Source organism: Terrapene carolina, unplaced genomic scaffold, assembly GCF_002925995.2.
Source record: "Terrapene carolina triunguis isolate 2854851 unplaced genomic scaffold, T_m_triunguis-2.0 Scaffold89, whole genome shotgun sequence".
Taxonomy (NCBI): Eukaryota; Metazoa; Chordata; order Testudines; family Emydidae; genus Terrapene; species Terrapene triunguis.
This window is the reverse complement of record NW_020664440.1, coordinates 7,443,476-7,462,502: the sequence shown is the minus strand read 5'-3', so window position 1 is coordinate 7,462,502 and position 19,027 is coordinate 7,443,476. Positions and strand designations below refer to the sequence as shown.

Sequence of the window (19,027 nt, the reverse complement as noted above, 5' to 3'; positions counted from 1 at the left end):
CCCGAGACAGAAAGTTTGATTAGACGCGAACATTTAGCCACAAGATGAAATGTGTTATTGGCAAAGGCAGCTGCTTGCACAATTCAGATCTGCACTTTACAATACACTGTTTATAGCAAACATTGTAAGTTCGCTTTATGGGTCCTTTTTATCTTATAACCAGTGACTTTTGGCACAGTTAATCTTTAGCTGTAGCATGAGCTCCCCCGGGTTTGGTTGGAATGAATAATATGATGGAGGAAAGAGAGCAGTGATTCTTGGGGTGACTGTATTTTGTTTCTTTCTCTCTCCTCCTACTCATAGTTATTTCAATGGAAACAGCTGGAAAATCTGTATTTCCGTGAAAAGAAATTTGCTGTGGAAGTTCACGATCCGCGCAGGTGAGACCAGAATGGTGGTGGTTGTAACTGAAAACCTTTAGACATTGGACAGTTAATCCTGGTGTCGACTGAGTTCTCGTTTCATTGAGCTGCAATGGACCAGGATTTCATTGTGACATAAAATTTTGATCTTCCTCTTCGCTTTGAGTTATGGGGCCCAGTCCTCAGGTCCAGGGCAGCAGAACAGGGCTGTATAAGGGCCACCGATCTGGTCTGTGGTTTCCAGTAACTAATGATAAGAAATAGTTTCCTGGTAAGGCACAAAAAGGGCCTCAGGACTGATCTGTAATGTGTGGTGAAATTTTGAGGGGTATTTATAACGCTGCTCAGTTTCTCAGATTTGTTTCAAATTGCATATGGGCAGTTCCCAGGCGCGCTCATACTCTGTGGACCTGGTTCTGGTAAGCTCCAGTGGATGCTTATAGACACGCATTGCAGTAGCTGCAGAGGAGAAGTTTTCCTCCTATTTAGCTCCCCTCACAACCCAGGGAGAGGCAGCTGACTCCACTGTGGCTGGAGTCACAGGGATTGCAGGGCCCATAGGACAGGGGGCATGACTCCCATAAATTCATGTACGTCTCTGGCCCAGCAGTGACTTCTGCCTCTTTAGCCCACAGCCTGTTCATGGGGGCTGGAGGGAGCACCCAGTCAGAACGTGAGTTCACAGTAATGCTGCCCTTCCGTGCACTTGTTTCACAGTCACTTCCATAAAGGACCACAATTTGCCCTGAAGATGTTTCTGTTTCCATCTTCCTTCATCCCTCTCCCCTCCCCCCCCGTCACACCCCCTTCTCCATCAATGCTGCTTGCACCCAGCAATCTGCTTCCAGCTCCCTTCCATAACTGAAGTGCTGAAAGCTTTGGGATACCCCTCCATTCCCCCTGGCACATCCCGCACCATCTCTCTCATCCCTTCAGGATCCCTCTGCATTCCATTCGCTATTGTAGATTTATAACATGTCCATCCCTTTGCTTCTGATCTCAGCTGCAGGAGCAGCCGCCCCCTCCCTTTGAGCTCACTGTGTTGTAAAAAGGAGAGGTTTTATGGCTGTGATTCAGTTCTGTAATAAACAGGGACAGCATAGCAACAGCAGACATGGTGAGGAAGGATTTTTCTTCAGTAAAGGACGTAGCTCACAGGCTGCGTATTGGGTCTTGCCTGGTTCAGAAAAAGGCAGCTCTTATTTTAAACCGAAAAGGTACCAACCTCAGACTGCATTTCTTTTACCCCTTTAGAATTTCAGTGTCCAGAAGGACCTTTGGACAGAGCGGACTTGTAGTGCAAACCTGGTATGCAAACACTTCCCTGATCAAATCCATCTGGGTAATGGCAATCAGTCAGCACCAGTTTTACTTGGACAGAAAACAAAGCAAAGTAAGTTACCAGACATGTTACCATAAGCAAAAATTTCAACTCCCGTACTTGTACCTACTTCAATGTGCATTGTTCTAGAGATAAACTAGTCATGGAAGAAAGGCTACGAATTGGCTTTGTAGCTGTTATGCGATCTGTTAGATCAAATAACAATGCTATAGCTACATTATTCTGCCTCCAGTTAAGAGCTGTGGAAATGAAATCACAAAATGGGGGAATTATCACAGCTCAATGTTTAATCTACCCTGTGTCTGGCCTCTTTCCCACGTTCATTTTGAACAGGATACAAATAATAAAGGGGTTTTCCTTATGGAGATAGCCAAACTGTGGGGAAAATGCCAAGGAATGGAAAGCAAAGTGTAAAATCCCACACGGTGGTGTTGCATGCGCTCTTAATTTACTATGAGGAGAAGTGTGAAATGTCATCTCTATGACCCTTTGTTCTGAAGCTAGTTAGAAGTAACTTGATGATGCAGGATTGTGTTTGAACTCTTTCAGGCAAAAATTCCCTCAGCCAGAAGTTTGGATGATATTGCAATGGACCTGACGGAGATGGGGACACCAAAGGTTTCCAAACTCGTGACTTTGGAGGCAAAGAATCAGCTTATTATGGCCAGCAACGGCAGTTTAATCTCTTCAGGTAACATTTTTGCTTCAAGCCAACGGCAGGTCCTGTCAAAAAATTGTGAGGCCTATGTGCAATAAAGGAGAAAACGATGCCATTCGTTCGTAGCTGTGGTGAAGTAGATGTTAACATAGATCAGATTATAAAGATTTGATTTTATAAGCATAACATACCAATTTTTTTTGTAAATAAGCGAAGAGACAAAAGAGCATTCTGGATAGTGTCTGTGTCATATATTTTTATCCCATACGTAATTTTGATACCTGTTTATTGAACCTGCAAACCCATAGCATTCTCTACAATCTAGGCGCATCTAAAAGTGTGGACCTGGTGTCTTCTATGCACATGTACTCTGTCATGTGTGTGTGAGAGAGAGAGAGAGGACAGCAGCTAGGGTTATCGGAAATTGGACCTCCAGCTCCCACTGAACTTCCGTGGGATTTGGTGCTTTAACTTCCTTAGGCAGCTTTGGGAAATCAGGATTGGGCCCTTTGTTCTAGGCCAAGGAAGGAAATGGGTCTACCCCCAGAATCCGCATTAAAGGTAACTCGTTGCTTCAGGGTCTCAAGATTCTGAGGTCAGTGAAGAGCAAAAGAAGGAGAAAATTACGGAACTAAAGAAGAAAGAAAAACTGCTGCAAGAAAAGCTGCTGCAGAAAGTCGAGGAGCTGAAGAAAATCTGCTTGCGGGAGGCGGTGAGGACTGTTGTTAAATTCCAGAGGAGTGCTGGCACACCTCCCCCTCAGGTTAATAACCCAGCGTCCTTTCCATTCCGCAGGAGCTGACTGGCAAAATGCCAAAGGAGTATCCTCTGAGTGTGGGAGAGAAACCTCCTCAGGTCAGAAGGCGTGTAGGCACAGCATTCAAATTGGATGATAACCTGCTTCCCAGCGAGGAGGTAGGCACAGCAACTTCAGGCAGCTTACTACCCATAGGGCAGCCAAAGCCCGGACTCAAACAGTGTCTAATACTCAGGCTCTTGCTGGTAGTGATTGGTGGTTTTACGTTCCTGATGTGTCAGTTCAGGTAGCAAACATTAAGGATCGGCTGCTGTAAGTTACCCCTGTTTGGGACCAGGCAGGGGTTGGCGTGTGCATGTGTCTGCTCTAAAACCAAGGGTAAAACTATCCAGTTCCGCAGCTAGGGTCCCATCCTGCTGCCCTTACTGAAGCCAAGCTCTCACTGACTTCAAAGGGAGGCTGGCAAAAGACAGCAAGCTCGACCGTGCATCATTGACATCAGTGGAGATTTTACCATAGACTTCAGTGAGAGCAAGTGCTGTCCTTCAGTGCCTAGACATCACCCAGCACTATAATTCGGTGCTCTGCAGCTGCATGGGGCTGTAAATTGCACCCTTCGCTGGCAGCAGGGATCACTGTGACAGTGGGTGGGGATTCGGCTGCGTAGCAGGGCACAGATTCCACTCAGGGAGAGCTTTGTACTGTTCATAGATCTCAGTAAGGAGCTATGCAGGCAGAGGCTGCTTAGAGGGATGCGCTGAACACTCACAAGACTTCTTGCAGTCTCTGGGCTCACCGTCACCATCCACTCTTTTCAGGGCTGTGCCGGCTGGCTTCGTTCTCTAAGTGGGATGTGGGATTGTGGGCACTTTGTACCCTTGTGTCCCAGGAGCTCTGTGCTCTGGATGACAATGCTGGCGTAACCCAAAGCTGCAACAAACGTACTTTGTGCTAAATCCTTTTGAAGCAAAACCCTTCCGACAGCATGCAGTAATGCACTGCGTAGCACTTCTGTCACCCAAACAGTAATTAGCTAAGTTTTTGACGCCCTGTGAGGTAGCTGTGATTATATCAATTTCATAAAGTGAAGCAGAAAGAGATTCCAAGCTGATATTCGCAAACTTTGACTTCAGTCCAAGCAGGTAGTGGTGAACATCACTGAACCCCACTGAACATCAGTTCGCTTGTTTAGGTGTCTTGACATGGAGTTAGATGTCTAACTTTAGGCACTTAGGTTTGAAAATTTTGGCCTGTGTAACCGTCCCAAGGACGCACAGTGAGTTCAGTGGAGTTAAGGAATAGAACCTGGGAATCTCTCTTAAGTACTAGACCATAACCATATACTCTTTTTGAGGATATTTCTGTGTTTTCACTTAAGGTTTCATTTTGTACACTGAATTCTATTGACTTGTACTTCAACCTGCAGTATCATGTAATAACGAAGAGCTAATGTTGTCATGAATCTACAGGACCCTGCTCTGCAAAGCTTGGAGCGTAATTTCCTCATACAGCAAAAGATGGTGGAAGCCGCGAAGAAACTTGCCAGTGAGCCAGACATGTGCAAAAATGTGAAGAAGAAAAGAAAACAAGATTACACTGCTGCCATGAAAAAGCTTCAAGAGATCGAAAATTCCATAAATGAATACCGGATCAAATGTGGCAAAAAACCAACACAGAAATCAACCCTTATTTTGCCAGGTAAACACCAAGACTCCCCACGTTTCTGATGAGGGCGATAGAGAATGTTCTTCAGTTCAGTGACAAGTTTTGTTTATATATTTGGTATATTTTTTTCCATGGCACTTGCGTGGAAAAGGAAGATGTAATTAATGCATGGTATACATGAAACATTGTTCCTGTGCTGTACATAAGCTGTGGGTAGAACAGATCATAGGAGAGGCTAGGCACAAGTGCTGACATGTTCTAACATCAGAGCCCAAAGAATTGCAGTATGCAGAAGGGCTGGCGGCATCTTCTCAGCCGAAACTGGTGTGGTACCTTATTCTGTAGTATACTAGATGCTCTTTTATTTCTGAAATAAGCTTCAAGGATCTCTCAGCTGTTCCAGTGCCTCCTTATAATTCTCATCCCCTTGTTTTTATTTTACTGTGACAGTAGGAAGGAAAGTGGATGAATATTTCTGCAGGATGATAGCAAATGCTGGGAAAAGTCAGAAAAATAAGCAGGGAGCAAAGAATGTATGTCTTGATTAGAAATTATTAACTCCCCATAAGACAACAACAAAGCTGGGGTGTTCTCAACGTGCATTGTTGCATATAAGCTCCATAAGCCAGGCGTTTAACTTCTTAAACGTAGCAATGTGATGAGTGTGTGTGTGGATAGCAGCAATCCCTTTGCAAATAATGATGGTAAGGGAAATGTAGATGTCACTGCCTTCTCCATTCTGAAAGTAAGGCATGATCTGATTCCAGCCCCTTTGTGTGAGAGGTCAGTAATTAATACATGAGGCTAATTGAGGGAAGTTTTTTGGACTAGCAAAAGCTTAGTATATTGTGTCTTCTTTAAGTTTTCTATGTTGATAAATGGCTTTCTGACACATCTTTCTGCTCCTTGACCTGGGAACATCTGTATATATATGACTGTTAATGTTTGATCAGTTTCTTTTTGCACATTCTGCTGAGCCCAGAGCAAAAGCTGTTCCATGAGATGTATTTTTCTCCTGGAAGCAGCAAAGTAGAGAAGGAGGATGTACTTTTTCTGTAGTATATTTATATTGTATTCCATTGATCCCTATGAGGGATGTCAGTATAGTGCCCAATGTACCTCTTCATTTCTGGAATAAGAACCCTTAGCAGCCTATTTTCTTCCCTTTAAATATTGCAACATAAGGGAGTCTACACATGGCCTAGATTTTCTACCAGGGCCACTGCTGTTGTGTCCCCTTTGGTTTCAGAATTCACTTGGAATTTTTTTCAGCAAGTGGTAAAGCAAGGCTGTTTATCATTGCTGATTGGCTGGAGGATGTTAGCTGGACTAACAGCCAGATTCTGGGGGATGGGGTGAAGATAGTATCTCCTTTTCTAGCCTTGTGCTTACCAATGTAGGCAGTAGTTTTGGAAGTCCACCTTTACCCCGATATAACGCAACCCGATATAACACGAATTCGGATATAACGCGGTAAAGCAGCGCTCCGGGGTGGCAGAGCTGCGCACTCCGGCGGATCAAAGCAAGTTCGATATAACGCAGTTTCACCTATAACGCAGTAAGATTTTTTGGCTCCCGAGGACAGTGTTATATTGGGGTAGAGGTGTACATATACGTCTAGAACAAGTAACATACTGGGCTAACAAGGCAGGAAATCCCCGAGGGGCTAGTAAGTAGCGTGAACATCATGGTACACCATCTGTGTATAACTCCCGCTGCTTACTACATGGGGCATGTTGGCACCATTGTGTAAAATGGGGAAGTTAGAGTTTAGATACAAATCCATAAGAACGGCCATACGGGTCAGACCAAAGGTCTATCTAGCCCAGTATCCTGTCTTCTGATACTGGCCAATGCTTGATGCTTCAGAGGGAATGAACAGAACAGGTAATCATCAAGTGATCCATCACCTGTTGCCCATTCCCAGCTTCTCGCAATCCTTTGGTTCTCACTCAAAAAAATACGCACTTACTCCATCATTTCACAGCGTCCGGCAACTGACTTCCCTGGGAGTTTTGCTTGAGCAAAGACTGCAAGATTTGGCCTGTAGGTAAATAAGCTGCACTCCAAACCAGTACCTCAGAAGCAGTACGTGTTTAGGAATGATGCTTGGCTGCTTGGAGTTTGGAAAGAGCAGAACCATCATTTATGGTAGATCTGCCCAGTCTTCTGCAACTGATCTGCAGGCAACCATTGGACCATCCATAGCCATGCTCATTCTGAGATAATCACTCCCACGTTTTGTGCACTTGGTTTCCGAAAGCTGAAGATGAGTTTTTTGGTGAGGAGTGCGGCAATAAGTCAGTCCCAGCTGTGAATTTTAGGAATGGTTTGTTGGAAGTTATGTATTGAATAGCAGCCTGTCGAATCAGCCCTGCGCTGTTCTCGGTCCAGTCCTCTGGGGATGGGAGATTAAGCAGGTACTTGACTTTCATAGTCGTCATTCCAGGCCGTGCCACTTGTCATGGGCCATTCACTCACACGCGCACCCCGGCTGCAGAAGGCTCTGGTTGTGCTTCTTCCACATGGCGCAGCGTCTGACATTTGTGCAGCAGATGGTGCACATGGCCTGGCATATATTGGCTGGATTCATGTGTTTAAAAACACTGGGGTGGGGGGAGGGGTTGCAGTACATTGCTAGACAGCTGACTTGCTTAGCATTCTTCCTAGTGACTAGTTAAAGAGAATGGAAATAATATGTCTTTATGGAGAGCGTTTACTCTTTGCTTGTGTAGATCTGGGTGTTTTGCTAGTGTCACCCCGTGCACACTGTCCTTACAAGTACCCCGTTTCCAGAATCAGTATCTCCCTTGCCACTTTTTCCTGCTGAGTCTCCTTTCGTCCAGCACCCAGGTGCTAGAACTAGGGGGGCTGCCGCACCCCCTGGCTTGAAGTGGTTTCCATCATATACAGGGTTTACAGTTTGGTTCAATGGCTCTCCGTACCCCCACTATACAAATTGTTCCAGCGCCCCTGCCAGCACCCTCCCATACTGAACTCTCTCTTTTTTTATAGTTTTCTTCCCTGACTCTGCACCAGTTCCCATATCGTGGGAGATTTCTGGGGCTGGAGGCAGGGACCGGAATCACACCGATTCAGATATTTGTAATGTTGAATGATTCTATGTACAATAGTGAGCTGCTCATTCATTGTTATCTCAGCAGTGGGGTTTTGCCTTTCATGAAGCCGGATCTTGATATCTTTCCTCTTTGTTGACACTGTTTTTACACATTTGAAGTCAGTTGAATGAACCCTGAATAAGAACCATAGGAGTTTGCCCAGAGTTTGTTAGTTATGGTTACAGAGGAAGGAAGTGGAGGCATGACAGTGTTCTTTCTAGACAGTATGGGAGTCCTCTCTGGTAAGCTCTTCATGGGCTGCTCTTTGTAAACCCCCGGCATAGCAGGCATGAGAACAAACTTGTGCAACTTATGTTTATGATGACTGGGCTGAAGAAACAGCTGTGCTGTGGAAGTAAACAACTGCCATGGCTGGCACCAGCTGCTTCTGTTATGAACATTCTCCCCTTGTGTTTAAGGATCAGCATCAGATTCCTTACCGATTGGTAACCCGTAGCATCAAGTGGAAAGACGAGACTCCTCTGGTGTATGCACTAGAGCATTATGAATAAATACAAAATGTGTGTTTAAAAAAATCACCGTGACCAGGACCAGATTCAGCTCTGGTGTAAATTTCAAGGGATGCCATTGAAAACAGTGGAATTATTCTCGATTTACACCAGTGTAACCGAGAGCAGAATTTGTCTAAGGGTAAAATTTTCAAAAGCCCCAAAGTCCATTTTCAAAAGTAATCTAAGGCCATAATATCAAAGGTATTTGGTGCCTAGTGGGGGGGTTTCAAAAGTGCCTAAACAGGTTAGGTTCCTGAAGCCCATTGGACTTGAAAATTCTATCCCAAGTGTTGTCATATTTGGTAGCGTATTAAATTACAATGTAAACAAATAAGGTAGGAGTGCAGTGCAAAATAAGATGATCAGATTGTGAAAGGCTACATACGCATCACATGATACCGCAGTTCATGTCCATCTGGCTCGGTAGCTTACTTTAAAATAGAGTATTTAGAAACCTCTGTAGAGTATCCTGTGTCTCAAATCCTTTATTTTCATTTACAGATGATACAATCCCATCTGAAAGTAGCTCTTTGTCTGATACAACAATTTATGACGATGGTATGTCGCTTACGCTTTTCCATTTATGAAGTATAAAGTATATCATGCCCTTCATAAATAATAATATAACTTTTTCAGTATCTTATTCTGACCTACATCTACATCTTTGATGCCTCTATTTAAATCTTAGTTCGTTTGCTAAACCTTTTAGTGAGCAATGATTTTATACAAGAGAAGAATATGCTTAATCAGAAGCTGTTCTTTGAAACCATGTATTTGTCAAAAGCCTGAGGCTCTTCTGCTGGTGAGGGAGTTTTCTTTGTAGGTGATTGTTCTTTTAATGGGATAGCTCTTCTGATTAACCTTCAGAAATACAAGAAACAAACAATTCCAGCCGGTAGTAACTGGCAGGGGAGGGCACTTCCGGATGGCGAATGACTGGCTGAAGTAATCTGGCCAGTTAAGCCAGTCAATCGTAAGCTGACAGGACGTGCCCGACCCAGATGTCATCACTGCAGTTCTAAATCATTAAAATATTAAAACATGCAGAGAAACTAATGCCCTGTTTGTGTGTTAAATGGTGATCTGCATCTTGCCTGGGATATGGTGTTCTGTTTTAGTGATTTTTTTTTATTTTTTTTCCTCTAGCAGTTAATATTAGACCAGTCACCATCTGGAAAAGACTTGGCTTGACATTCCTTTAGATTTGTCATCATCGTTTGGGAACAAATATTATCCAGACCATGATTCACTGCTTAGTGAGGGCTTGATTCTGATCTCATCCCAGCTTCGTGCTCACGCCTTGACTCTTAAATTGAGTTACACCTGATTCTCACGGGTGGGAGTGAGATCTGAATCAGGGCTTCAGTGTATGCGTATGCTCACTGAGTGTTTGATCCTGCACCTGTTCCAGTCAATGGAAGCTTGGTCATTGACTTCGGTGGGGAGAGGATCAAGCCCTAACGGAAGTGAGATCAAAATCGAGCCCTGAGTCTTCACAGTTGCTTCCAACTAAAAACACTTACCCCTGGTTTTTTCCTCGCTACAGATAATTAAAGTTGGTCCTTCATAGTGAAAAATATTTTCATGAAACTTTTATTTCAAAATGCTTTCTTAAAGAGTCATTTTAAAGTACTAAAGCTAGGGAATGATGCTCCCACATCTGACCTGAGCAGAGAGGAGAAAATTGAAGGGCAGGGTATGGAAATGGGGGGAAAATCAGTTCTACTCCATGCCTTCCCACCATCTCTGCAGAAGCCACTGCATGACTGCTCAGCTGGCGGAGCCCATAAGCAATTGCTTTCCCCAAGAACTTTCCTTTGTGACATGGCAGAGTTCCAGGCAGGAGTTAATATTGCTAAAATCAGTATTAACTGCCACTCCACGGTGTCCCCTGAGAGTTCAGTGCAGGCAAAGCTCCTGGGACAGGAGAAGCTTCTGAGGGGTGAGGGCATCCTATCCTGGTTCCCACAGAGAAGAGCATTTGCTAGCTGAACCTCAGGGAGTTTCCAGCACCCTTGGTCCCCCTGGGTCAGAGGGTAGAACGCAGCCGTAATTTTTTCATAAGTGTGTAAATGTGTGTAAGATTTTGCTAACAAAAAAAACCACGTTTCTTTCCAACAGCCAACGATTCCCTTACTGTACCAGGGCAGGGAACGAGTTCCGTGCAGCTGTCTCCAAGAATCCCTCCGCCAAAGTCCCTTGGCGTGGAGAGAATCCATCTTAGAAAGTCCTCCATCAACGAGCAGCTCCTGGAAAACAGACATTCTAGGTACTAGTATTGCCATATTGTTGGTGTGAGCCTGGTTTTATATCTGTTGTAACAAATACCACAATGTCGACTGCTGGTATCAGGGTCGATCATTCCTGTCTGACACATAAGCAAACAGACTGGACTTCGCCGCTGTGCTTGTGGTTAAATTTATTGCTTAAATATTATAATCATGTTAACACAAGTTAGGCTGAATGTTAACTGTAAAAGTATGATGAATCTCAATTGGGGCAACTGGTAAAAGGGATAGAGATTTAATGGCAAGTGTTGCATGCAAGAACGTTTTACTGCCACCTTCGGCTCCTTTTGTGTGGCTTGTTTCCCCTATTTTTTTAAATCATTTATTGTTTCCCTGAGGTTGATGTTTCAATCATTTCAGCTAGAGGAGAACCCTGTGCATCCATCTTGCTCATGTGAAAATTCTGGCCAGGGCACTGTTGTAGTACAGTTGCAGATTTCAAACGCTGCTAGGTATGTAGCTTCTGGAGACAGGCGAGAGAGTAACTATGATCTCAGCCTGCTACCAAGCATAGGGCCAGAGCCACTTGGATGCTGAGCTCTCTCAGCTCCCAATGACATCAGTGAGAACTGAGAATTCTAAGCTCTACAGGGTCAGGCCTATGGGGCTCATAACCGTGAGTTAACTTACTGACAGTCCTATTAGTAAGTAACGTGGGCCCAATCCAATGCACCTTGTACTCAGTGCAAAGATTCCCATTGACTTTAATGAGCTATGGATCAGGAACCACGCTGGATAGTAAGTGCTTGCAGGATCAGGCTCTATGAATATACAGTATGTGTAAAAAATATATATATATTAGTGTGCGTTGGACAGTGCTGGGCCACTGACTTTTGATCAGTGCTCCCCTGGAATTTAAGCAGAATACTCTGTCACATCAAACTCATATATAGAATTATAATTAGTTTAATGTCTATAACTTTGAATAGTGCCGTTGTGTTATTCCTTGGCTTCTCGGCTTCCTTTTCTGTTTTTTATGCTCTGCATCTCTGTCCCTTGGCAGCAGCTATTCCTACAAGTTATCCAGTGGTGAACTTCCTTGCTGTGTTAATCTTTTGAACCAGAGGGGTTTGAACTCCTTGCTGTTATAACAGCGCTAACCTTCACCACTGGTAGCAGACGCTGCCACACTGACCTCTGCTTTCTCTACCCTCGTCTATCTTTTCCTTTGGATCAATATGCAGTTAATGTCAATGCAGTTGTCCTTTGCATTTTATTGAAGATATTTTGGTGATGGCCATGTGCTGGATTCTTCTGTTTGTAGTCACAGGGACCCTCTATCGACACACAGTAGTCCTTACCGAATTCTGGAACGACAGCCCTATGGAGGGAGAAGCATGCCTACAACGCCGGTGCTCACACGCAACGCCTACAGTAGTAGCCATTTACAGTAAGCTGAGTTCCATTCAATCATTGGGAAGTAATGTGTCTCTTGTGCAGAGAAGTAAAATCAGCAGTGTAAGAGGGTAAAGAAATAGGATCCTTTTGTGTGTGTCCTTTGCCAAGATAGAGGCAGGGTTGTCAGCCTTTGATTTTTCACATGGATAATTGGACATCAGTCATCGCTGGCACATGCAGCTCTGCACCAGCTTTTCAACATGCAAATGATGGACTTTCCAGGCTCAAGTGCCAGCTGTAGATTTCCAGAGAACAGCGTGTACAAACGTGTGCATGCAAACTTAGAGATGGGATTGAAGCCGTTTGGGAAACGTTGCCCATGTGGGGAGAGAGGGCTATATACATAGATAAGAATGCTATGATCGTCCTGGTTTTGTAAACATCCAGACTTCAGGGGTTTTATGTTTAAGCTACGCAGTATTGCTTGTTTCAGAAAGGTAACTATAAAATTATTTATTTATTGTTTATTTATTTATAAAATTCTTAAGACACCGCTAGCCAGCATTATTTTTATCATCGTACTGTATATTTGTGGATATTAAATGTAAAGACTAAGCAGTGGGTGAGATCCACTTGTAACTCATTACCAGAATATGACCTTGCTAGTCTCACTTTTGTCACAGTTTTGAATCATCTGTTGCTGCAAAGGTAGAATCTTGAAGTCAAGTTCCCTTCACTGTCATCCAGATCTTTTATCCAGAGAAAATAAAAAGCTGATTTTGAGGCCATGCCCAGGCATTCCAAGCTGCTAGGGAAGGTGCTGCATATTCTAAATGGGATTTTTATCTTCCCTATCCCTGACTAAAGGATCTGGATTATTGTAAACTGAACTTGGTTTCAAGCTTTTTACCTTGTTCTACCATGCCACCGACAGCAAGAAAGGATTTGCCCTGGTTGATATGGCAGCTGACTTAGGAATAGTCCACCTAGGACTTTGCATCACCTGCCAAAACCTGACCCTGTACTTTGCTTGGAAAGAGTTCTTTGTTTTGCCCCACACCAACTCTCAAATGCTTCATGTCTGCATACGACTTCTACATCCAACCTAATTTTCTGCCGTTTCAGGCCGGATATTTCCCCAGAGCACTGCAGACAGCGCAGCGGGAGTCTAGAATCCCAAACCCCTTTGCTGTCGGAGACTGCCAGCGAAAAGCCTGTGTTCTCCTTCTCGAAATCCCAGCGAAGTAGCAGCACTGAAATACTAGACGATGGATCCTCCTACACCAGCCAGTCAAGTGCAGAGTATTACTGCGTGACGCCTAACCCCAACCCATATTACACCACGCAGACGCTTGACAACCGCACGAGAGGCCGAAGGAGGTCGAAGAAACAAAACATTTCTGCTGCAAGTTCAGGAAGCATGCCAAATCTTGCCCAGAAAGACTCACGGAATGGTGTCTACCAAAAGAGTCAGGAGCAGCCTTCCTCTAGTTACTATGTTCCTGGCTATTCACCTTACACCGAATGTGACGTTTATTACAATGGGGGATACGTTTATGAGAATGACACAGAGGGACAGTATAGCGTCAACCCTTCATATCGCTCGTCGGTGCACTGTGGGTACGACCGTTATCGGGAACTCAGGTCCTACCACGAAGGGGAGATGGAAAGAGTACCACACAATCCATATGCAACTCTGAGACTTCCAAGGAAGCAGGTTGCTAAAACGCAGCATATAACCAAAAACATTCACAAGGCCTTAGTAGCAGAGCATCTCCGTGGTTGGTACCAACGTGCCTCCGGTCAAAAGGACCAGGGTCAGAGTCTGCAGGCAGGCTTTGACTCTGACCGAGGATCCCAAAGGAGTCTGGGCTTTGCAGGGCTGCAAGTACCGTTCTCTCCTAGCAGCCGGGCTTCTTCTTTCTCTTCAGGTAACATGATTTGTGATATGCTAAATATTTTATATGTCCCTTCGGAGGGTCACATCCTCTCCACATTAATACCCTTGCAAACCCACTGAAATCCATGAAGGAAATGGGGCTGCATGAGCGTAACCGAGGGCAGAATTCCATCCAACAAAACTAAAATGCAGAATAGCTAAATATGAATCTTTGTATGATAATTGAATGATGCAGGTGGCACAGGCCCTATCAGTAGGGATAGGTACATGCTCCAAGCTTACCTGGATGCACCTCGACCTGCTTCAGACTGTTCCCAGAAGCACTGCCGATGGGAAAAGGACTTAGTTGTCCATGATGGTATGTCCGTGTCAGACATTCAGGATTTTCAAAGGCTGAGGTGTAATTCCTGGGAGCACCACTTTTCTGCAAATCCCACCAGGAAAGGACACCACCATCATAGTGTTACCTTTAAAAATGGGTACACGCCCCGTGTTCTGTAAACACAAGTGGTAGACATACCCCTGATGCCGGTCAGAAGAATGCTACAGTAATAGGACTTAGTCATTTTCAGTTGCTCACTGAGTCATGAGTGGAACACTGCTGTGAGGCAGGGAAGTTTCATTCCTGTTTTATAGACATTGCAGATGATGCATGGCCCCAGGTCAGCAGGTGCATCGCCCTAGGCTGCAGCAGGAGTCCGTGTCTAAGGGGCTAGTAGGCAGGGGGCCCAGATTCCCTGTCCCGTTCTCACATTGCTGAGTCATTTGCCCTTTATGCAAAAATAAAAATCTGAAGAAACCTCACCGGCACGGTGGGGTCCAAATAGCCATGTTCACCACATCCCCAGCACATGCCAAGCCTAGTTCAGTATCCACGCTGCTTCTCTGGCTGGTTTCTAAAGCACAGAATACAGCCACTCTGACTGGGAGGCTCCACAAACTCTTTTTTAAAGGGGAGACCACCCGATTCCCCTACCCTACACACACCATGCCTCGCTCTCCAAAGTACATGTAAAGACAGGTGTGTTTGGAGTCTGTGTCCCCTACAGAAACCTGCCGAGATTGTTAATGAAAAACATCTCGCCTCTTTCAGTCCTCTGAGCTACCGAAAAATCTAATGTGCTCTCATTGTTTTTACCATTCTAGCATCTTCTACAAACACTTCTGGAAACTGGCGGAACCAGATTGCACTAGGGCTTTCCGATTATGATACATCGTCTCATTCCTCTTATACCAGCTGTTATGGGAATGTTTATGGCAACCTTCCACTGCAGAGCAGGTGAGCAAAGTGCAGTAAGACTTGCTGCCCTCTTCTCTGTACTGTGTAAGCTTTTAAAACTTATCTAGGTAGCAATCAGGTATGAGGGAGCCAACTCCTAAACCAAGAGCAGTTATGAAACCAACTTACTGAGAGCAGATCTGCTCCGTACCATACAGCTTCAGCTGACTCAAGCAAGAATATTCCTGCGTTTCTTTCTAGCTGTCCTCAGGCAATGTTTTACTTTACTGATCATACTGATATGGCATCTTTTATCCAAGGATCTTAAATCAGTAACACTAGACCAGACCATCAGTTGGTGTAAACGGGCAGAGCTCTATTCTAGCCACTGGAGCTAAATTGATATACGCCAGCTGAGAGTCTGGCCTATTCACTAAGTTATCTGCACAGTAGGCCTGGGAGGGAGAGAGGTATAATTGTGTCTATTTTAATTATGGGAAAACGGGCACAGAGAAGAGTTAAGGGCTCGGTTGTACTTGTCAATATGAGTGTGTGCAAGGATGGGACAAGGCGCAAATAGCATTCCCCCTTACACCTCTCTGCAAGGGCGCGGCATGTCATGCCCTGACAGCAGTGATTATCAGGCCAGCATTGCTAGTGCACTAGCCTCCCCAGAGAGCATAACTGTGACCCTGTCCCACCCTCCCTCAACAGAGCAGACCCTATGGAGACTGAATGATACTTTGCCCCCTGTAAGTGGTCCGGCAGCCATGTTGTCCCTCCGCTTCTGGAGCCGTTGTGCCTCCTGAGGAAGAGGCTGTTTTTCTACAAGCTCATATCCACGTGATAGCGTTCAAAGGAGCTACCCACAGTTGTAGTCACCACAGATAAACCGAGTGCATCTCACAGTGGGGGTTTAACCGTTAAACCCTCCTGACTTGACATGGCTACACAGACAGCTGCCTAGAGAGTGCAGAGTGGGGCTTTGCACAAGTTATGCCTCTTACTCCCTTTCACGTAGACGTGGGAACTGGCCACTCTGGGTACACGTTTACTCTGTGAAGGGCTGGAACAGGCCAGCATTTCGCTCTAGTGCTGCCAACAGATATTCACACAACTCTTCTGCTTCCTGTTTTCTGTCTCCTTCCTCCTCCGCTTTCTAACTCCACCTGTTGTCAGTCAGAACAAAGGTCTTCTGTCCAGGAGAATGATTGCGCCTGCAGAAATGAGATCATTTTTAAATACTCTTATGCTAACTGTAGCCAGCTGTAGTAAGTACAGTACTCCACATTTGTGTGTGCTTCTTCATGGCTTGCGGTTTTTGCTTGCTGCTGGGCTGACTGGTGTGAAGTTACCTAGTGACATATTTCTTTGGTTTTAAACAACCAGAAGCATTAAGAAAGGAGTCTAAACGTCTTCACATTGATTTTCATTAAACGCCTTAAGTTTGGGGTGGTTGTTTTTTTTTATTGCCGTGACTAAAAGAACGACAGTAACAACATTTTAAAAATAGCATTTCGACTAATTACTTACCCTCCTACAGTTGGGGTTTGAAACATGTAAATGAGCTGCCTTATTTTGACAACTTGATCCATACGATTTACGTTACCTGTCACTTTTTTTATATTCTGATCACTGTCCAAATCTACCCCAGTATCACACTCTTTGTAGTGGCTATATCCATGTGTGACTATTGTAAATGACTGATTGCCATATGCTATATGGCCCTTATCTGCAGGCACATGCAGATCAAGGATGTTGGATATGACTCTTATTACGTTGCTGACACTGGGAAACACACAGGGGTAAGTCATTGTCATAGCTCTATTTGAAATCAGTGGAACTATGACAATTTACACCACCTGAGGATCTGCTCCTTATTATCTTCCCTGTCTGGAGAACAAATCACAGGGTTACATTTGGATCCCAATTACACTGCTGTAAACCCAGAGTAACCTCATTGACTTTCAGATACTCACAGTCAATGAGGTTACTCTGAGTTTATGATGGTGTCACTAAGATCAGAAACTGCTCAGTCTCTACAGGTTATTTGCTTCTAAGCATTACCAACCCAGCACCTGAAATCCCAGTGCAAAGGTTACTGCGCCCTCAATTATCATTTACGCTATGTTTCTTTTGTAGAGCGTATGCAGAGACAAGCCAACTGGAGGATGCTGACGAGAACCAGTTGGAAGCTGACTTGCACAGTAATGAGCAGAGGCTATTTTGGCATGAGGATTCTAAGCCTGGGACGCTCGTGTAGGCCATCGACAGCCCTGTATTTGCACCCCCCATGTGCCTTGCACAGAATGCAGTTCCCTCGAAAGAGATCTCCTGTGGAATTCCCCCCCACCCCACTCAAAAATGAAAGTATTTTGGCTTGTGGGTGAAGATTGTGTTCAGCATTAAGAGGGACATGTACAAAATTACAAAGTCTTTCCAACAATGGCATTTCTTTCTGAATCCAGACAATAGCCTAACTGAGCAAGGGCAGGCCGCCACTGAATCTATGAGGAGATGCAGCACTTGGCTGAAGTATTTATATTTAGCAAGCACTTTTTAGAAGACTGGAAGGTGTTGAAGGCAAACCTCAACAAAATGTGAAAAGGTGACTTATGGAGAAAACAGAAATTTTAGGAGCACAATTCAGATGGCTGAAAGAAGAAGAAATAAAAATGTCTTCTGCCGTCACTTATGATGACCAAGAAGGACTTCATAAGCTGATGAAGGATACTCTGTGTGTGTGTGTGTGAATGAGGCAAAGATTGACTCAGTCAGTATTGGAACATTACTTGAAGGAAGGCTGGATTTTTTAATGGAGGTTTGAATGAGCTACAAAATTTTGGGGGAGGAGGGTGTTATTACGAGTGTTTGTATGCACCACAAAATGGATTCTGGAAAGAAAGGCAATTTACTATTGCAACATGTAATGTAAAACTAACCCTAGAAGGCTGTGGATTTTGGAAATAGAAGCAGCAAATGTTGAACTGTTCCCATGATAAAATGTAATTAATATCCTCATTTTTAAATGAATTTTCCATGGTACAATTTCATTGTGCAGATGGGCATGCAAATAGTCGTGTTGAATGCACAGTGAACTCTTAATTAGATAGCTATTACATTTTGCTCTGCCAGATTGATGGAAAATCGGAGGTGGAATGCTCTAGTTATCACATGTGGAACAATTTTATTAAACTGGCCAGTATTCTAAGGTGGATGCAAAAAAAAAAAAAAATAAGAAGACCAAGTCGGTGCCTTAAAATTGAGGGCATTAGAATTGTATAACGTCATCTGAAACGCCAGGTGCACTACTAAGTCACTAAGTGACAAAACAGCATTTTTACAAAATCATTTACATTGTTTTACAGCAGTTTTGATCTAGGAGGGATAAGCCTACCTCATATCATCCATCTGTAGAAACCAATTAGTGTGGACTAACTTGTGTAGTTTACAAAAAAAAAATTTGCATACTGTAAAATAATTCTTGTTTCTCAGCTGTACTGTGCTTCACTCCATAAAATGGTGCTCTTTTATTTCTTTTATACACAGGGTTAGTTACTCCTTGTTCATATTGTGAATAGCAAAGTTTCTGATAAACTTTTTGAACATTTTTTTACCAGTATTCCAAAGCATGTAATATAGACCGAAAGACAAATTTGTTAAGCTGGTCCTCAGTCATTTGTATTATTAGAGTTGAGGTTTGGAATAAACAAAACAATAAAAAATAATTTATTTCCTTTTGCATATTTGTATACCCTTCTAGAAACGCAAAAGTCCTTTTTGCTTATTCCTTTTCTACTTCTGACTTTTTGGGCCTATTATTTTGTATAGGTCAATAAACTAAAAGTGTGCTACCAAAAACGTTTT

General features: G+C 43.9%; 1 protein-coding gene across 3 annotated transcripts in view; it reads left to right on the top strand.

Annotated features, from left to right (window-relative positions):
• Window positions 1-18,623, top strand: part of FRMD4B (FERM domain containing 4B) — a 192,981-nt gene extending 174,358 nt beyond the window's left edge. For all 3 annotated transcript variants that reach the window (XM_026650244.2, XM_026650243.2, XM_026650242.2), the window contains 12 exons: window positions 304-380; window positions 1,617-1,755; window positions 2,254-2,395; window positions 2,941-3,074; window positions 3,158-3,277; window positions 4,589-4,817; window positions 8,917-8,973; window positions 10,537-10,684; window positions 11,968-12,093; window positions 13,167-13,972; window positions 15,088-15,220; window positions 17,303-18,623. In XM_026650244.2, coding sequence (XP_026506029.1) covers window positions 304-380; window positions 1,617-1,755; window positions 2,254-2,395; window positions 2,941-3,074; window positions 3,158-3,277; window positions 4,589-4,817; window positions 8,917-8,973; window positions 10,537-10,684; window positions 11,968-12,093; window positions 13,167-13,972; window positions 15,088-15,220; window positions 17,303-17,423 — 2,232 coding nt within the window. In that variant the 3' untranslated portion in view covers window positions 17,424-18,623. The remainder of the gene's footprint in view (window positions 1-303; window positions 381-1,616; window positions 1,756-2,253; window positions 2,396-2,940; window positions 3,075-3,157; window positions 3,278-4,588; window positions 4,818-8,916; window positions 8,974-10,536; window positions 10,685-11,967; window positions 12,094-13,166; window positions 13,973-15,087; window positions 15,221-17,302) is intronic.
• The last annotated feature ends 404 nt before the right edge of the window (window positions 18,624-19,027 follow it).